Source organism: Magnolia sinica, chromosome 7 (genome assembly GCF_029962835.1).
Source record: "Magnolia sinica isolate HGM2019 chromosome 7, MsV1, whole genome shotgun sequence".
NCBI classification, from domain to species: Eukaryota; Viridiplantae; Streptophyta; class Magnoliopsida; order Magnoliales; family Magnoliaceae; genus Magnolia; species Magnolia sinica.
The window spans coordinates 95,050,990-95,067,508 of NC_080579.1; the positions used below are offsets into that span (position 1 = coordinate 95,050,990).

Consider the following 16,519-nt stretch of genomic DNA (forward strand, 5'->3'; position numbering starts at 1 on the left):
TTAAGGACAACACTGCCCTCCAGGGCTGTCATTTAGCTAGGCTGGCTTGCTAGGCTTTCAGGGTTGGTCTACCTTGGGCCGGGTTGGTCTTGGGCTGAGATAAAAGGCCCAAGTTTCTGGATCAATTTTGTGCATGCATAATCATTACAGGCTGGGCTTGAACCTATTTGTTAAGGCCTATCATAGACCACGGCTGGGACGGGCTTGGACAGTTGGCCCAGCCCGACTAGGTTGTTGACAACCCTACCACTCTCACAGTAGGTGAATCTAATAATTACGTGGGCCACAACATAGAAAACAATGGACAACCATCCAAAAACATCTAAATTCACAAGGCGGGCCCTCTAAGGGTTAGATCAGCCAGCTGATTTCTACACTGTCCAATATTCAGGGTGGGTGACCATGCTCAACAGGTTGGGCCACATACACACATTCCGGTAGGCCTACACGTCTACAGCTAGTTGCTTACGAGACGGGTAAAACGGTCAGTTATTCAAAGATAACAGCAGTAGTGGACGATTTGGAAGAATCTCCAACGAATCTCTATAACAGGGGAGGTTACTATAAAATTCAAAATATAGGGAGGCATTTACAATTCTTATAAAATAAGGGGGAGATGATTACGATTAGAGACGTTATATGATGCTCAGGCTGCGTATGACGCTTGATACGCAGGCATTCAGAAATTGTACACGTGGCATATATCAACTAAAAAAACGCTACACAGTGTCTCCAAGTTAAGATTTTTAACAATCCTCACCTCTGATTATAGACATTTGTTTGTGGAAATGGACCATCGGATGTTTTCATTTATAACCGTCCAATAAATGTCCACCAATCCAAAAGTCAACTAATCAAATCATGATATATATACACTTGGTACTATAGTTTGGACGGTTATGCCACGTGTGCAATTTCAAAGTAATTTCTATACGCATGCGTATCATCCATCCTTTTGCCCAAGTATGAAAGTCTTTCTTTTGTAATCATTCCTTTTGAGAAGTTTTCCTATTGCAGTGGCCACTTGATGAGTTGGACGGTTGAGAGGGAGAGATGGTTAAATGCGGTGTGATACATTCATCAGTACACATCCAGCTGGTGTAGTGCGCTGTGACTCAGGATCACCATTTTAACAATCGTTTCGCCCATTCGCGACTCAGGATCACCAAAATGCATCGCTCCGTGGGGCCCACATGAAGAGATGTTCGGATAATCAGAACCGTCCATCCTTTGTGCTGTATTTTGATTCACTGGCATGTAACCCCGTTATCATCGTGAAAGGGTATAATCCTAACAACGATTTGTTGATTCTAATGTGGGCCGTTGAAGTTTTCTCTTTAACGGTCCACATCCAGCTATAAATAATCATCTGATCGGAGAAGATCTCTTGCCGTGATCCATCTAGGACATCACCAGGAACATGTACGGTTCTGACGATCAGAACATATCTACATGTGGGCCCCAGTGGGGTGACATGGGCCAAGCGAACTTTAGTCGTTTGAATGCGGGTGGATACATCGTCCCATTAACTAGCATTTCTATGCAACGATAAGAAAAGCCACACGCACTGACACACGTGCGCAGATGGAGTCAGCTCCCAATGGAAACTGAAAAAAGGAAGACAATCATGGCCGTTGAATAAAAAAGGCAAACACACAACACGGCAGCACAAACAATATTCATAGGCTAAAGTAAATTCAGGCAGGCCAGATCTCATTCTGGTCAACGATCTCATCTACCGTACACGTGGCAGCCTGACCTTCTCAACCATTAAATGCATTGTACATGCATACAAATCCGAGTGGTGGGGTCCACTTGGTGGTTTGTGGGTGGGATGCACCTGAAGAACGGGTTGGATGACACGCAACCCTCGGTGGGCCCCACACTGAATATGGGGTTATGCGATGTGATGCACGCTTAGATGTTATACACATATCAGGTGGGATCCGTTTTCAGCCGTTACCTACGTCACCATTGTGGTTAAAATTAAAGTGAATTTTACAAAAAAATACCTTCGTAATATGGAATTCTCATTGTGGTACCTATTTTTTAAAATAATTTTCGTTAAGCAACCCATTAATTTAAGTAATTATTATTGGAGTAGCTTACCATCAGGCTTCTTAATGGAAATTAGGATGGGCTGTGTAAGTAGGGTGGACAGCTTGGATGGTCTTCATCACGATGTTTATGTAAAATCCACTTCTCTCTTGGTGCTTCATCCCTTGTTAGACTCGGAATTAAAAAATCAGCTCCATCTATGATTTAGTTGGATCATACAATCAAAACTAGTGTACATGCATAACACTTATCCTTCAAACTATTTCAATTGGAGTGGCCCACATGAATCATGAATAAACCTTATTTTAAGCCCAAGTCTTAAATTTGGATTTGTCATCTAATGATTAGAGTGAATTTTATATAATCATTTTATTGGACCTTGTAGAAAACAAGGATAGATGTGGCCCTCCCAATTGTTTCCTTTTATGATAGGGGACATATTTCATATGCATATATCACCCTAAGCCCTTAGAAAATCAAGGTGAGCATCCTTTTCCTTCTCCCACCTGTTCTCACATTATTAAGGAAATTTTACGAGAACAAGGACTTTTGATTTTTTGAGGGGCCCATCATGACATGTTTATGTGAGATCCACTTCGACCATTAGATGTGTAATTCCATGTTAGACCTGGGGACAAAAAATCATTTAGAAATATGATTTAGGTAGGTCACACCAAAAGATATAGTTTGGAGAGACGCCCACCTTGATGTTTACAGTGGACAGGTCTATTGTGATGACTATATAAAATCGACTCCAACCATTGGATGTCACATCAATATTTAAGTACGGGTCCTAAAAATAGGCCTATCCATGATTCAAGTGGCCCACACCAAAGAAAACAATTAGGAGGGTGAGCGTAGCCCTATACACTATTTCCAAGCGTGTAGTCCACCTAAATCTTGGGTAAGGTTGATTTTTGATCCCTCACCAAACATCGGGTGACACTCTCGGTGGTTTAGTTGGATTTCGTATAAGCATCACGGGAGGCCCCACCTCGGCCGCCCTTACTGTTTCTCCAACGCCACCTTCCCCAACTTCCTATAATCAAGACAGAAGAATGATAATTGCTTAAATTAATCAGGTAGCTTATTAAAAATCTTTCTCATAAAAGCACTGGAATGTAAATCCTATATTAAGTAGGTATTTTTTGGAAAAATTCCCAAAATTAAATGGCTCCGAAATTAACATTCAAAATCAAATAATTAAAATTGTCAAATTAGCACAAGATCAACCGGTGCTCAATGGGTGGTCCAAACGGGCTTAAAATATGATAATTTGGTCCTGGGCCCAATCACGGCCCAGCTTGATGAGTAGATCTGGGCCACTAATCAAGCAAGAAGCTTTGTAATTGCCAAGGAAATACTACACAGCTTAAAGAAATACTCGTTTTTCTCCGTTAGTGGTGAGACATTGCCCGGCACCTCCGTAAACCCTTCCTCGCACGTGTCGGAATCCGTCATCGCCCCCGACACGAGATCGTTCACTGCACCGTACGATCTCTGGCCCAGTGCTTCTGCTGACTGGCGAAGATTTTCGACGGCGTCTGCATATTCATCCAGGCAGTCGTTCAAGCACCCAGCCATGAATGTGTCATGATCCAAGGTTTTCACGTGACCTTTCAGGTCGGTCACGTGCGTGATCATCTCAGTAGCATAGGCCATGGTTAGATTAATCGAGATCGCAGCCAGCCCTTCAAGATCAGCCGTTTGGCTGAGTGGATTGGACCGCAACGAAGACATGCACACGTCGAAGTAGAGGGTTTGCTTACATGTCGTGGAGATTAAATCTTGGCCGTTGGTTGTGGCATGTAGCCCAGCGAAAACGGCCCATTGGGCCATGGAAGAGATGATGAGGAAAGCCAGTAGGTGATGGGCCTTTGTTGAAGCCATCTCTCTCCTTCTCTATCTTTCTACGCAGTTTTGAAGCAGAAATGAGATATATATAGAGGACTGCTGCACTGGGAACTGTATGTCTTTTTGTAGAGGGATGTTTAAGGACTTTAATGGTCCACCCAGCGGATAACTTACAACCGTTCGTGTGCGCGTGACATCCAAGCCGTCGAAAAAATCGGACGTGGATTGCACCACGAAGGTTAGTGTGGGACCACCGTGATATATGTGTTTTATCCACGCCGTCCATCCGTTTTTCCAGCTCATTTTAGCTCATTACACCTAAAATGAAGTATATTCAAAGCTCAAGTGGACCACACCATAGGAAAGAGTGGAGATAATGATATCCACCGTTTAAAGCTTTATAGGGCCTACAGTCATGTTTATTTGTCATCCAACCTCTTGATAAGATCACACAGACCTGGTTGAAAGGAAAACACAAATATCAGATATATCCAAAACCAAAACTTCTCTGGCCCTCAGAAAGTTTTCAACGATGGGCGTTCAATCTCCTCTGTTTCCTGGGTGTGGTCGACTTAAAGGTTTGGATATACTTCAATTTTGGGCTTGTGGCCTAAAATGAGATTAAAAAAAAGGCTGGACGACGTGGATAAAATAATTACATCACTGTAGGCCCCACAGAGTCCTGCAGCGTCATCAGGCAATCCCAGTCCGCAAAAATCAGCTACATCCAACCATCAAGTGGGCCACCAGACATTGTTTTCCACGTGTGGTCTACTTGATAACTTGTTGGCTAATTTTTGGATAAGGTGGTCCTGATGGTGGGGCTAACCTGATGGACGGATTGGATGTGGGACGCACACAAATGGTTGGAAGTTGTTGGCTAGGTGTGTCGTAAATCATGGTACAAACGTTTGGACCTGAGACTCCTCATTCGCTTGTAGGTTCTGTATTTCTATGAAAATACCAAACGCTAGTTTTCACCATGTGAAACCAAAAATTCTAATAGAAGTTAGAGAGAAAGGGACGGAAATCGCAAACAGGACAGTCAGATACAAGGATATGAGTTCCCTCGTCGCCGATTCGCTGTCCTCTCCTCTCACAATGGACAAGATGAATCTCTGTGGTGTCACGATTTATTTGTGACATCCAATCCGTCCATCAACTGAGAAAGCACATTTTAATCCATAAGATTTAAAATTACGCTGATCCAAAACTCAAGGGGGCCACACTATAGAAAAATGTGGGATTAGAGATGTCCATCCTTTAAATCTTTCAAGGGCCCACTGTGATGTTTATATTATATCCAACCCGTTCATGTGGTGAGCACGTGAAGGATGAAAGGAAAAAATCAAATGTCTTTTTCATCCAAGATAGGTGGGTCCCAGGAAAGTTTCAATGGTGGGCGTCATGTCCTGCTGTTTCCTGTGGAGTGGCCCATTTGGATATTGGGTATAGCTGATTTTCGGGTCTATCACCTAAAATGGGCCGTTTCTCTGATGGGCAGATTGGATTTTACATATACATCATGGTGGCCGCCACGGATATTTATGTTGTCCTGCCGGGAGGAGAGGGCACGTGTCTCTATAATAGCGAGAGAATAGAGTCTTTGAAAGTTATCCTTGTCATTTGGTGACCGGCACTTTTTCGTTTTTTGGGTTAGCTTGTTAGTACAGACCCATGTCATTACACACACTCCACTTATGATCTTTGTTTCCACCGACTTTCTTCACGTGGGCCATTAAGACCAAGTCTAGGGTTTTCTCACCGTGCGATTTCGATCAATTGGCCATTGATTTGCTCGATCTAAACCGTTGATCAGTGATGGCCCACTAAATCAGAAAACCCCAACAAACACTTGCTAAATTAAAAACATGTATATCCATGGTAAAGGAGTCAAGAGTGTTTGTTCTGCCATCACAGGCCCAAGCCAGGCTCAGGCCCATTTTCTACTTTTCCGGCCGTGCTTGGACAAACCTCGGCCGGGCCTATTGGCAGCCTTAGCTCAGTGTCTACTTTCACGTCCTTTTCTCCTTCTCTTTCACATTGAACCTGGAGTTATTTAATACTCATGCTGGACATGACCCATGATACACATGCCCTTAGAATTTTTACACATGGCTTACACTAATTCAAATTAAACCGAGTAAATCGGTAGAAAGTTATATTCACAAATTAAATTAGTTGAACAATCCAAAGCTCTCATTTGTGTACGCTTATTTGTTGAAATAGGGCCATCAGAAAATTTTCATTTTTGACCTTCCGATAAATGTCCTCCATTTTGATAAGCAAATAATCAAATTAGAGTAATTTTTACTCTACTAGGGATAAAACCAACGAATGAGATGAAACTAAATACCAACACAAGAATCAAACCTGATACTAATGTCCTCTCTCAAATTGCCACGTCTCTTTGGGTGGGGCTCACCTAAGTGTTGGACCAACAAAAAAGATAGAATGCTGCATAAGATTATTCTATTTCATGACCGCGTAACATTGAAGAGTTGCGCGGCCACGCAGTGAGTAAAAGAGGCTTCTTGGTGACTTGCATGGTACTATTTACCACCTTTGAATAGAAGCCCAACAGAAATAAGATGCATGGCCATGTAATGGTAAGTTATTTTGATTTAGTAGTTCACACGTGAGGAGACCTATAAATACCCTCTCATCTATCAAATATGTATCAAGCAAGTGATACAGAAAAATTAGAGGAGTATTTGAGAGTCAAGAGCTAAGATTTGTGGCATTCAAGTATCCTACGATGCAGCACAGAAGAATAAAAGAGAACGAAGATGATGCAAGTAGCAGCATAGAATACCACCCTATTGCACGAACACCCAACAGGAGTCCCCAATTGACTCAATGATCATGCATCTTTGCAAATTAGTCCGGAATTTGATGTCACATTCTAGATTAGTCCTGTATTCGATCTCCTATGCACAAAATTTAAGTGTACATATTGGCATAAAGTAAGGGTTTTGAACCCGCACAACTCGTTTATAATTACGAAGAATGCCATACAAGCCGAGATGCTGCCAAACTTATCGCTAGACTATTTTTCATTACATTAATTAAATATACTTTATTTTATAATCAATGACAATGCAAGGTATGTGTTAAGAATTCATATTAATGAAATATAATGATGATAATTGTTCACTAAAATTTTCTTTTATTATTATTATAAGTGGATATTCTAATATCCTGTACTTGTTTATGGTCAAAACACTTAAGTATATTCAGATTTTATATCTCTTGGAGGCCCATTGTTTCAAAATGGAAACCAAAATGACAACAACTCGCACTTGAAGTGAAACCCTAGAGATGCAAGTGGATCATTTCCATGGATGTCACTCGTCCCAGTTGGATCTCACTAGTTTAAGTCAACTCAGGCATGGGTGTTACCCTTACTGTAGATCCCATATTGATCATATTTTGTATATCCACTCCGTCCATCCATTTTTACAGTCCATTTTAGGACATGGTCCCAAAAATTAATCATATACAAATCTCAGGTGAACCACACCACAACAAAGAGTTATGATTGAACGCTCACTATAAGCAGATCCATAATGTTTATTTTCCATCCAATCAGTTGATAACGCCAACCAATACTGGTTGAAGGGAAAATACAAATATTAGCTTGATTCAAAACTTTTGTGACCTATGAAAAGCTTTTAATGGTCATTTACCACCTTTTCCAGTGGTGTGGTCCAACGGAGATTTGGATCTATTTAATTTTTAAAAAAATGCTCTTAAATGATCTGAAAAAACAGATGGACGGCATGGATAAGAAGAAAATCATCAAAATGGGCCCCCACGGTAAGGATAACACCCACCAGGCTTTTACACTGGTTGGAGCTAATCCGCTCCCCTTCGGTAGACTTTGGAGGCTGGACCACATGTGTGCATTTACTCTTCCACGCCAGTCGCCCTCACCTTCCAATCGTCCCTTGAATGGATGGATCTTTGGGCCCACCATCGCTACGTGGAAAGATAAGCTCACCTATGATGGACCACTTGCATGCGGCCCCTATTGATGATGCTCGGGGACGCGGATTGCCTGCCACTCCGGACTGTGGTAATTAAGCTAGGTGGGGCCCACCGTGATATTTGTGAGAAATCCATCCGTCCATCCGTTTCGACAGCTCATGTCACGAAGGAGACCAAAAATGAGGTGTATCCAAAACTTAAATGGGCAGCAGAACATGAAAAGGCGGGGAGTAAAATGCCCATCATTGAAACCTTCCCTGATGTCCACCTTTATATATATATGGAAAAGGTACTATGCGCTCGACCTCACGAGGCTGTCCCATGAGGTCGAGCTGTGTGGCCCCACCGTGATGCGTTTCGAACATCTATCCCATCAGTCAGATGCAACATTCCATCATGGGCCTAGGTCTCAAAAATCAAGTCAATCCGTGACTTTTTTGGGCCACACCACATACAGAAGTAGGGAGGGGCCGTGCACCATTAAAACATTCATAATCTTTTTTGGGCCCACTGAGATGTGTTTTGCAAATCTAACCCATCCATTATGTGTTTCCCACTTGGATGAGGGTTCAGACCAAGTTTCAGTAGCATTAAAAAGTCAGGTGGGCCCCACAAAGTGCTTTTATATGTTTTAACGGTGTCTTCACATAATTTTAGATGTTATGACCCATCTGAGTTCAGTATACGGTTGATTTTTGGGATATTCCATAATTTAGAGGGGACCCATCAAATGCACGGTGTTGATGGTCGACAAGCATCACGGTGGGGCCCACACAGCTCGACCTCAAGGTTGCTTATCGTGAGGTCGAGCGCATAGTACCTTTTCATATATATATATATATATATATATATATAGGTGCCATCCAAACCGTTCATAAGGTCATTCCCACTTGGATGAACTGAAAACACAAAAACAACAGTATCATACAGAACTTCTGTGGCCCGCGAATGTTTCAGTGTTCAATTGCTTCTGTTTCCTGTTGTGTGGCCCACTTAAGTCTTGGATCCGACTCATTTTTGGTCTCATGTCTTAACATGAGCTGGAAAAACGGATGGACCGGGGTGGATTTCTAACAAACATCACGGTGAGCCCCACCTAGGGTCGCAGGCAATCCGCGTGGGATGCTTGGGGCTGATTGTTCGAGACAACTACCCTATAATATGGGCCCCGTGGGTCCTGCAGTTGAGGGTCGAGTTTTCGTCCTTAGAATAACAAAACGACGGCCCATCCGTACTATCCCAAACATCAACGGCTATAGATGTGGGACTTACGGGCCGTACGAAAGTCAACGGTGGAGAACAACTTGACGTCGGTGATGCATTCGTCACTCGTCAGGGTACTAAACAATCCATTTTCAGAACGGTGGTGATCCACTGACCCGGATTCTGGGGATCTATCTATGGGGGCCACCATAATGTCTGTATTCTATATCCACGCCGTCCATCCGTTTTTTAATATCTTTTTAGTGTGTAAGTCCAAAAGTAAAGCACATTAAAATCTCAGGTGGACCACACCACAGGAAAAAGTGGTGATTGAATGTCCACCACTAAAGTTTTCGATCCAGCTTATATTTTTGTATTCCACTCATCGAGATCTGCGTGAACTTATCAACACCTTGGATGGCAAATAAACATTAGAGTGGGCCTTAAGAAGTTTTTAACGGTTGACGTCCAATCACCACTGTTTCCTGTGGGACAGTCCACCTGATATTCAGATCTGCTTCAATTCTGGGCTCGTGCTATAAAATGAGCTGAAAAAACGGATGGACGGCGGGGATACAGAACATATATATGACGGTAGGCCCCACAATACAGTCACGGATCCACCGACGTTGATATCAAAAGTGATCATTTTGAAAATTTTCTTAGTGGGCAATCTACTTCTTGGCGACCATCAACGGCTCACATTCAACTCTAAATATCAAAGGTGAGGATTATATCTGAAAAATTATAATAGGAAAATAACTTATATGTGGTCGAAAGAAATCGTATATGGCAAAATGAAATCTTGTAGGAATGAATGTAATTACTTACACCAATAAGAAAAACCCACGAACAACACACTCGTTCTCTCTTTTATCTATCTATGATCTCCCACGTGCCGCACGCGACACATCCCAACCGTCCAATATCCAATCACAACGAAGCCCCGTACAGCACCCCTGTCTCCGGCAACCACTCACTTCCCTGGATGAACGAATTCACAGTAAATCTCAATGCCTGATTCTCAGTAACCGCCGGATTATACCCGGGCCACGTCACCCGATTGGCCACGTTGGATCCGGGCCCAGTGTTCTCATACTCGGCATAGAATATCGTCTTCGGCGGCACGGTGTTGCTGATCCACGACAACCATCCGGCGGGATGTACTATGTTCGATATACCTGACTGCATGATGATCGTCGTTGAATATGGCCTCCATGGTCTGCCGAGATAAGTGGGCGCCGTTAAATTGTCGAATGCAGTTATCTGGCACTGTTGGATTGATATGCCCGTGTTTTGATTTGGGTCGTTCTTTCCTTGTGCGGTGATCGTGTTCAGCTGGTTTGTATCTGGTTGGCGGGGTCGGATGGTGCAGTCCTGGAAGATGGCAGCTGCATTGCCGAAGATGAAATCGATGGTGCCAGTGATATCGCAGTTTCGGTAGAATTGTCTGTTAGAGTGCGCGTAGAGAGTGTCTTGGAAGGCGTCGAAGGAGCATTGGAAGAAGACGGACCGATCAGAGCCGGCACGCAGCGCGACTGCTTGGTGCTTCTTTGGACCAGCTGTGTTCTTGAAGCTCATGTCTTTTGCTATGAAGTTCCTTCCAACAGCAGCTGTAGCACAAGTGACAGAGATGTCATTAGATGAGGAAGGAGCGTGGGTATTTTTGGTAATTTGAGGCTTGTCTAATGTAAGAAAGAGGATATTTTGGTATTTTGAGTGCTGTGTGGGTGTGACACTAAGGGTATTTTTGTAATTTGAGTGCTTATGTGGTGCGACAGTGTGGGATCTTGGGAAGGAAATCAGGAAAAAAGGATGGTATTTTGTAACTTCGAGTGCCTATCTGGTGGGAGAATAAGGTATTTTAGTAAACTGGGTGTTGTGGGTGAGGGTAAGGGAGATCATTCCAGTAATTTGAATTCTTGTGTGGTTTGAGACAGGGTATTTTCGTAATTTTCGGTGCTCGTGTAGGCGTAGCTTGAGACGGGATATTTTGGGAATTAGGGTGGTGTGGGGGGAGAGAGGGGAGGGTATTTTGGTAGTTTTGGGTCAGCTGCTTATTTCAAGTCTGAAAAGTTGACTCTTGTGGGAGAAATCTCATGAAGACGGGTCAATGGTTTGCGGAAACTGGACCCATACGTTCCAAGCCGTTGGATTAATTTGTGATAGGGGCCGAAGGATTTGAGCTCAATGCGTACGTTAGTGGCACGCTAGAGAACATTCTAGCCTACACTTGCGTTGCCATAGTAAGAATTTTTAAGGTCCCTATGCATCATAACGCGATGAGCGCCTTGATGCTCCAGTTTGTGCAATTGGGGCCCCATGGTTAGGTGATCCAAACCGATGATCAGATGGGTCCGGTCGCGAATGGAGGGTTCTCCAAAAAGTTCCCATGTCAGAATATTCCACACGTTTGATCAGTGGCCTACGACGGTCAAGAAAGAAACACTGGCTAAAGTCCATAGAAAAGAGCTAGCACATTGGTTGATAGATCTTCTATTCTTTAGCCTCTGAAGGGTATCTCCATCCATCATTGGGCCAATCAATTCGGTGGGTCTAACCAAAAGGAAGCTACGTGGGGCTTACAGCGATTTCCCTGGGAAATCCACTCGTCCATCAGCTTCACAAAATCTAAATAGAAAAGTGTTCCGAAAATGAGTCCGATCCAAAACTCAAGTGGGGCACACGACAGGAAAAAGTGGGTATGGAAACGCTCACCGTTGAAACCTTTCCAGAGCCATCGTGATGTCTATATGTCATCCTAACCGTTCATAAGGTTATTCTCTCTTGAGTATTAGTTTGATCAATTCTCAATGTTTCGTGTCGTGTGGCTTACCTACGGATCAGTCTCATTTTTTGAGCTCTGTCCTGTGACGAGCTTGCGTAACTGATAGAAAGAGTGGATTTCTAACCCATGTCGCGGTGGGCCACACATAGATATGTGTCTTGAGGGTATTTTGGTCATTCTTTCAGAACCCATGAACATCGGAAAATTGGATCATTTCCCGACAAAGTATGGATTCCTTTCTTTAGCGTGTGCTTTAATCTTTTCGGTACCAGTGGTGGGGCCCACAGGCTAACTTCAGTTTTACGCATGGAAAACCACTTCTTGAATCCAAACCGTATAATGGCTGGGGTCCACTTTGAAGGGTCCGAGGCACAGCTCAAAAGTAATGCTGCACAGAAAATCGGGTAAACGCGGTAACCTAGTGCACTCCACGACGTAGAGTCATCGTATCCATTGATTTTCGAGATGGGGGAGTACTACATTAGTATTGATGGAAGATGCATCATCTCTCCACGTAGCTGGTCATTATCTCTCCCCCTAGCTTATCCTTATTTCTTTTTTATTAAAATTTCTTATTTTAATTTAGAACATTATTTAATTTTTTTATTTCTCTCCTCATTTCAAATATCAACAATTATGGCTCACCTAACGAACAATCATTTAACGGTTTGAATTAATCCATTTTTACCCGTATCTTATCCTTATTTGTTAGTTTATCATATTCGGCTAATTCTCTCGATAAAATTAGGAGAAAAAAAAAAAAGTCGAAACCTAAATATCTTCGGAGAAATTCACGTGGGCAGAAATTGCCAAAAACGGCGTTCCTTGCCATCCATGTGACATATGTGGGGTTTGTGCATCACACAACTCGATACAACCGACATGCATGAGCATGAGTCGAGAATCACGTTGTACATATCATATTATAATTAGTTCAAGGGATCTTTCAGTCACCCACAACGTTTAATGGTACCACCCGTCACGGTGGGCCCCACACGCGCATGCTGTGTGGGTAGTTGGTACCTAAGATCCCACCTGTCGGATGATCATAACCTTTGATTAATGGACATTTGGACGGTTGACGGCATACATCTCAGTAGACCAACCACTTATATTTTATAAGATAGGGATCATCTAGAGTGGGCCGGATGTTTGAGCGGAAAATACAGCCACCTTGAGAAAACTGACGTCTATCGGATAAATGATATAGTCACTTACAAGTGGGCCCCACAGGTGGTGGTCAGCGTTTCAGCCAGCTGTTTTGGTTCTACACATTGGTTTGGACCACAGATACTGATCACGTTGATAATGAAGGCTAATCCGGTCTTGCCACGTGTCATAACGGATGGCCTGCAGCTATCAAGAGGAATCGTTCTCTACACTCGCTAACCTAAGAAAAGATATTTCGTTATACTCAGCGAACAGTTGGTTTTTCCACCGTCGCGACTCTCGACTACTAGGTCAACATGCTCAGAGTTCCAATGATCAGAACCGTCCAATGTTGTCGAATCTGTGCCATACGAGATATCACATGAAAAGTACCCTGACTGTATGATTGTGATCATCGCGATTAGTAGATCTATTTAGAACAGTGAAAAGAAAATATCCTACAGACCGCATTCAATTCTAAAAATCAAAGGTCGGAATCAGGTTATTAGGGAAATAGCTTATTTATGTTAGTAGGTAGAATATGGATGGCTCAAATCAACGGACTATCCCAGCAAGTGGGCTCCACTGGGTGGCGATATACGCTGAATCCTGCGTCGCGATACAGGCAAAACGAATTTGATATAAATGTGTACAGTTATGATAGCCCTCCTCTCTACGCGTGGCAAGGAGGACGGTGGATCGATACCGTCTGGCAAATATTCTCCGCCATGGACGGCCATGATGCTAAAAAAATCAAAATAAAAAATCCTACACAACACTTTTCAACACTAAATGTCAACCGTTAACCTACTCCGTTGGTAACTGTATCAAAGTCCACCAATTAGATGTTTATGACGATCCATTTCCGTAGCCGTTGACCGTCTAAGATAGGATACACTATCTGAACGGTTCTGATCCACCGTCACTCCCACCGCGGGAGGATCTCTGTCCTATTGTGGTCGGCCCATACGCATCATCACTCCCTGTGAAGATGTTTGTCGTCTCCCTCTATAAAAATATTTATATTCCGGAGGAATTATTCGATACTCTAGCAGAACATGACACTTGATACGCACGACTCAGAACACGTGGAACACTTTAACTAAAAAAAAACCGACTGAATTACTTATTGCCACGTATGCAATATCTAAGTGCCCGTGTATCATTCATCTACTCTGTCAGAGTATTAAAGTTTTTCTGCTTGTTCTTCCCATCATCGAAATCAAAAGTACCTAACTCATCATGGCAGTAAGAGGGACCACACATAGATCACGTAAACGTTAAAAACAGCGGACCACATCTACATGGTGGGCCACCAGCAACCGTATATGACGATAATTAAGGTCTTAAAAAAGTATATCATATTATAAAAATTCATAATCAAACGGTGGGGAAGAACTTACCGACAGTAGCGGTGGAGAATGTCGGTGTCCCGTCGACGACGTTCTTGCTGCCGGACACGATCGTCTTATCCTGACCGTCCCCGTACATCATCACGTTCCACTTCGACTTATCGATGATCACGTTCTCCACATAGACGCCTTCTTTGACGTAGATCACGTACCGTTTCTCGTTCTTCTTCGGCACTGAAGCGACCGCCTCGGCGATCGTCTTGAATTGGCCGGTGCCGTCCTTGGCAACGGTCACATCCGGCGTCGGCTTCGCTTCTTGAAGCAACTTCCGATCCTTGGACGACACCCATCCTGGGAATCCGACGGACAACAGCTTCCGATGGATCGGGACGTTGAGCTTCTCGAGAATGGTCATGATCTTCGTTGCAATTGCCAGGGAATTGCTCGTGAATTGTGTCGAATTCCGGATTTCCTTCTCCATCTGGATTCGTAATTCCTGAGAAAATTCGGCCAATCCGTCCAGGCACGTGTCCTGATCGGTGGCCGCGGTGCTGATCCACGTCCGGATGTCAGCGAGCTTCGCATCGGACAGCAGCTTCTCTCCCTTGCCCGGAAGCATCGACGACAAAGAGGTATTCAGCTCATCGATGGCATCTTCGAACATGGTTTTGCAATCGGCTAGAGCTAGTTTCAGCCGTTGATCGGTCGTGCCGGCCGCGAGTCGATCAGGCAATGTGGAGATCTTAGACAGCTCATCAATGGCCACTTTCAACGACAGCTTGAAGAGCTCTTCCGGGTCCGCCTTATCCGAGCTGCTCTCGATGGAGGCGATGCTAGTGAGGCACGAATCCGGGTACTGCGTGACGCTGCAGACGGCTTTCAAGGAGTCAACTGGGGCCGATGTCGACGGCTTGGATCCGTCGGAGCTGCTGTTCTTCTTGTGGATAACGGATCCGACGGCTGCCCCGACGATGATCATGACCAAGATGATCACAGAAACGACGATGATCGTGAGACGGCGTCGGGTCTTCTTTCGGAAGGCCTGCTCCTCCGCCTCCTTCACCTTCCCGTAGCCTTTGAAGGAGTTGATAGAATCCATCTCTCTCTGAGTTGGGTGGGTGTTCTGTGGAGCTTTTATAGAAGAAGCAGATAGCTCTTTTTTTCCAAATAGAAACACTTTGATACTCTGACAGACTGTGGTGGATGATACGCAGGCATTAGATATTACTGAGAAGTTGCATATTTTCTTACAAGTAAATAAAAATAAACCATCCAAATTAAGGGTAACATTACAGATGTAGAATGAAAAAAAATATTACTCTTACATGATTATTAAACTATTAGATTGCGGTATATTTGTTGGACGGTTAAAAATGAAAAATACCCAATGGTATTAATACAGAAAACAGGTGTCCACAAATCAGAGGTTGGGATTGTTTGAACAATCTGATTTTTTAGAATGTAACTTAAATGCATGAGTTCCATAATTTATACGGTTTAATTTGAATTCGTATATGCCTGTGTATCAAATAACATAGGCAGCCAGAGTAACAACTAAGTCTCCTTTTTTTAATGCTCGTTTATTAGCTGTGACTAAGCTAAGATCCAGGAGAATGGATATTTCCAGCCCCGGAAAGCTGATCGAAAGGACCTGCTTCGGTAGTTTTGTCCGAATGGGGACATTGTAACTAACATGAGGGGAGTGATTTGATACTCCGGCAGAATATGTAGCTTGATACGCGGGTACTTAGCAATCCTACCATTGGCATTTGTTTCCTCCAATTAGACCGACTACATTGCGGTAACCATTTTTTCTTAGGTCACAACCCGAAAACTAGATTGGCTGGAGTACTGTTAACCTTTGATTTGTGGACGCTTGTTTTATTTACATAAGATTGTTGTATATTTTTCATTTTCAACCGCCCAATAAATGTCCACCAATCAAGGGTAACCAAAATAAGCTTAATTTTTTTTATTTATGATGCATTTAAGATGGACCCCTAATTCCAACAGTTTAATTGAATTACTTCCATGCCATCTGTGCAATTATATTTTTTTTAAAGTGCCTGCGTATCATTCTCTGAGCCAGAGTATCAAAGTTTTTCTCCGACAAGATATTATCTCT

At 43.3% G+C, this 16,519-nt stretch overlaps 2 protein-coding genes across 2 annotated transcripts; both read right to left on the bottom strand.

Annotated features, from left to right (window-relative positions):
- Positions 1-3,180: 3,180 nt before the first annotated feature.
- LOC131252186 (putative invertase inhibitor) lies at positions 3,181-4,016 on the bottom strand. Its single transcript, XM_058253052.1, has one exon. The coding sequence runs from the start codon at positions 3,946-3,948 to the stop codon at positions 3,388-3,390; it is 561 nt and encodes a 186-aa protein (XP_058109035.1). The 5' UTR covers positions 3,949-4,016; the 3' UTR covers positions 3,181-3,387.
- A 5,793-nt stretch (positions 4,017-9,809) lies between these two features.
- Positions 9,810-15,519, bottom strand: LOC131251803 (pectinesterase 3-like). The gene is made up of 2 exons (XM_058252764.1): positions 14,446-15,519; positions 9,810-10,718 (listed from the first exon to the last, which is right to left on the bottom strand). The coding sequence occupies exons 1-2, from the start codon at positions 15,491-15,493 to the stop codon at positions 10,039-10,041; spliced, it is 1,728 nt and encodes a 575-aa protein (XP_058108747.1). The 5' UTR covers positions 15,494-15,519; the 3' UTR covers positions 9,810-10,038.
- Between the last annotated feature and the right edge of the window lie 1,000 nt (positions 15,520-16,519).

Bases quoted from the DNA above. Each gene is read 5' to 3' on its own strand.
- LOC131251803 (XM_058252764.1), bottom strand. From the start codon at position 15,493: ATGGATTCTATCAACTCCTTCAAAGGCTACGGGAAGGTGAAGGAGGCG. The intron at 10,719-14,445 runs GTAAGTTCTTCC...CTTGTGCTACAG, and splicing joins ATTCTCCACCGCTACTGTCG to CTGCTGTTGGAAGGAACTTC.
- LOC131252186 (XM_058253052.1), bottom strand. From the start codon at position 3,948: ATGGCTTCAACAAAGGCCCATCACCTACTGGCTTTCCTCATCATCTCT.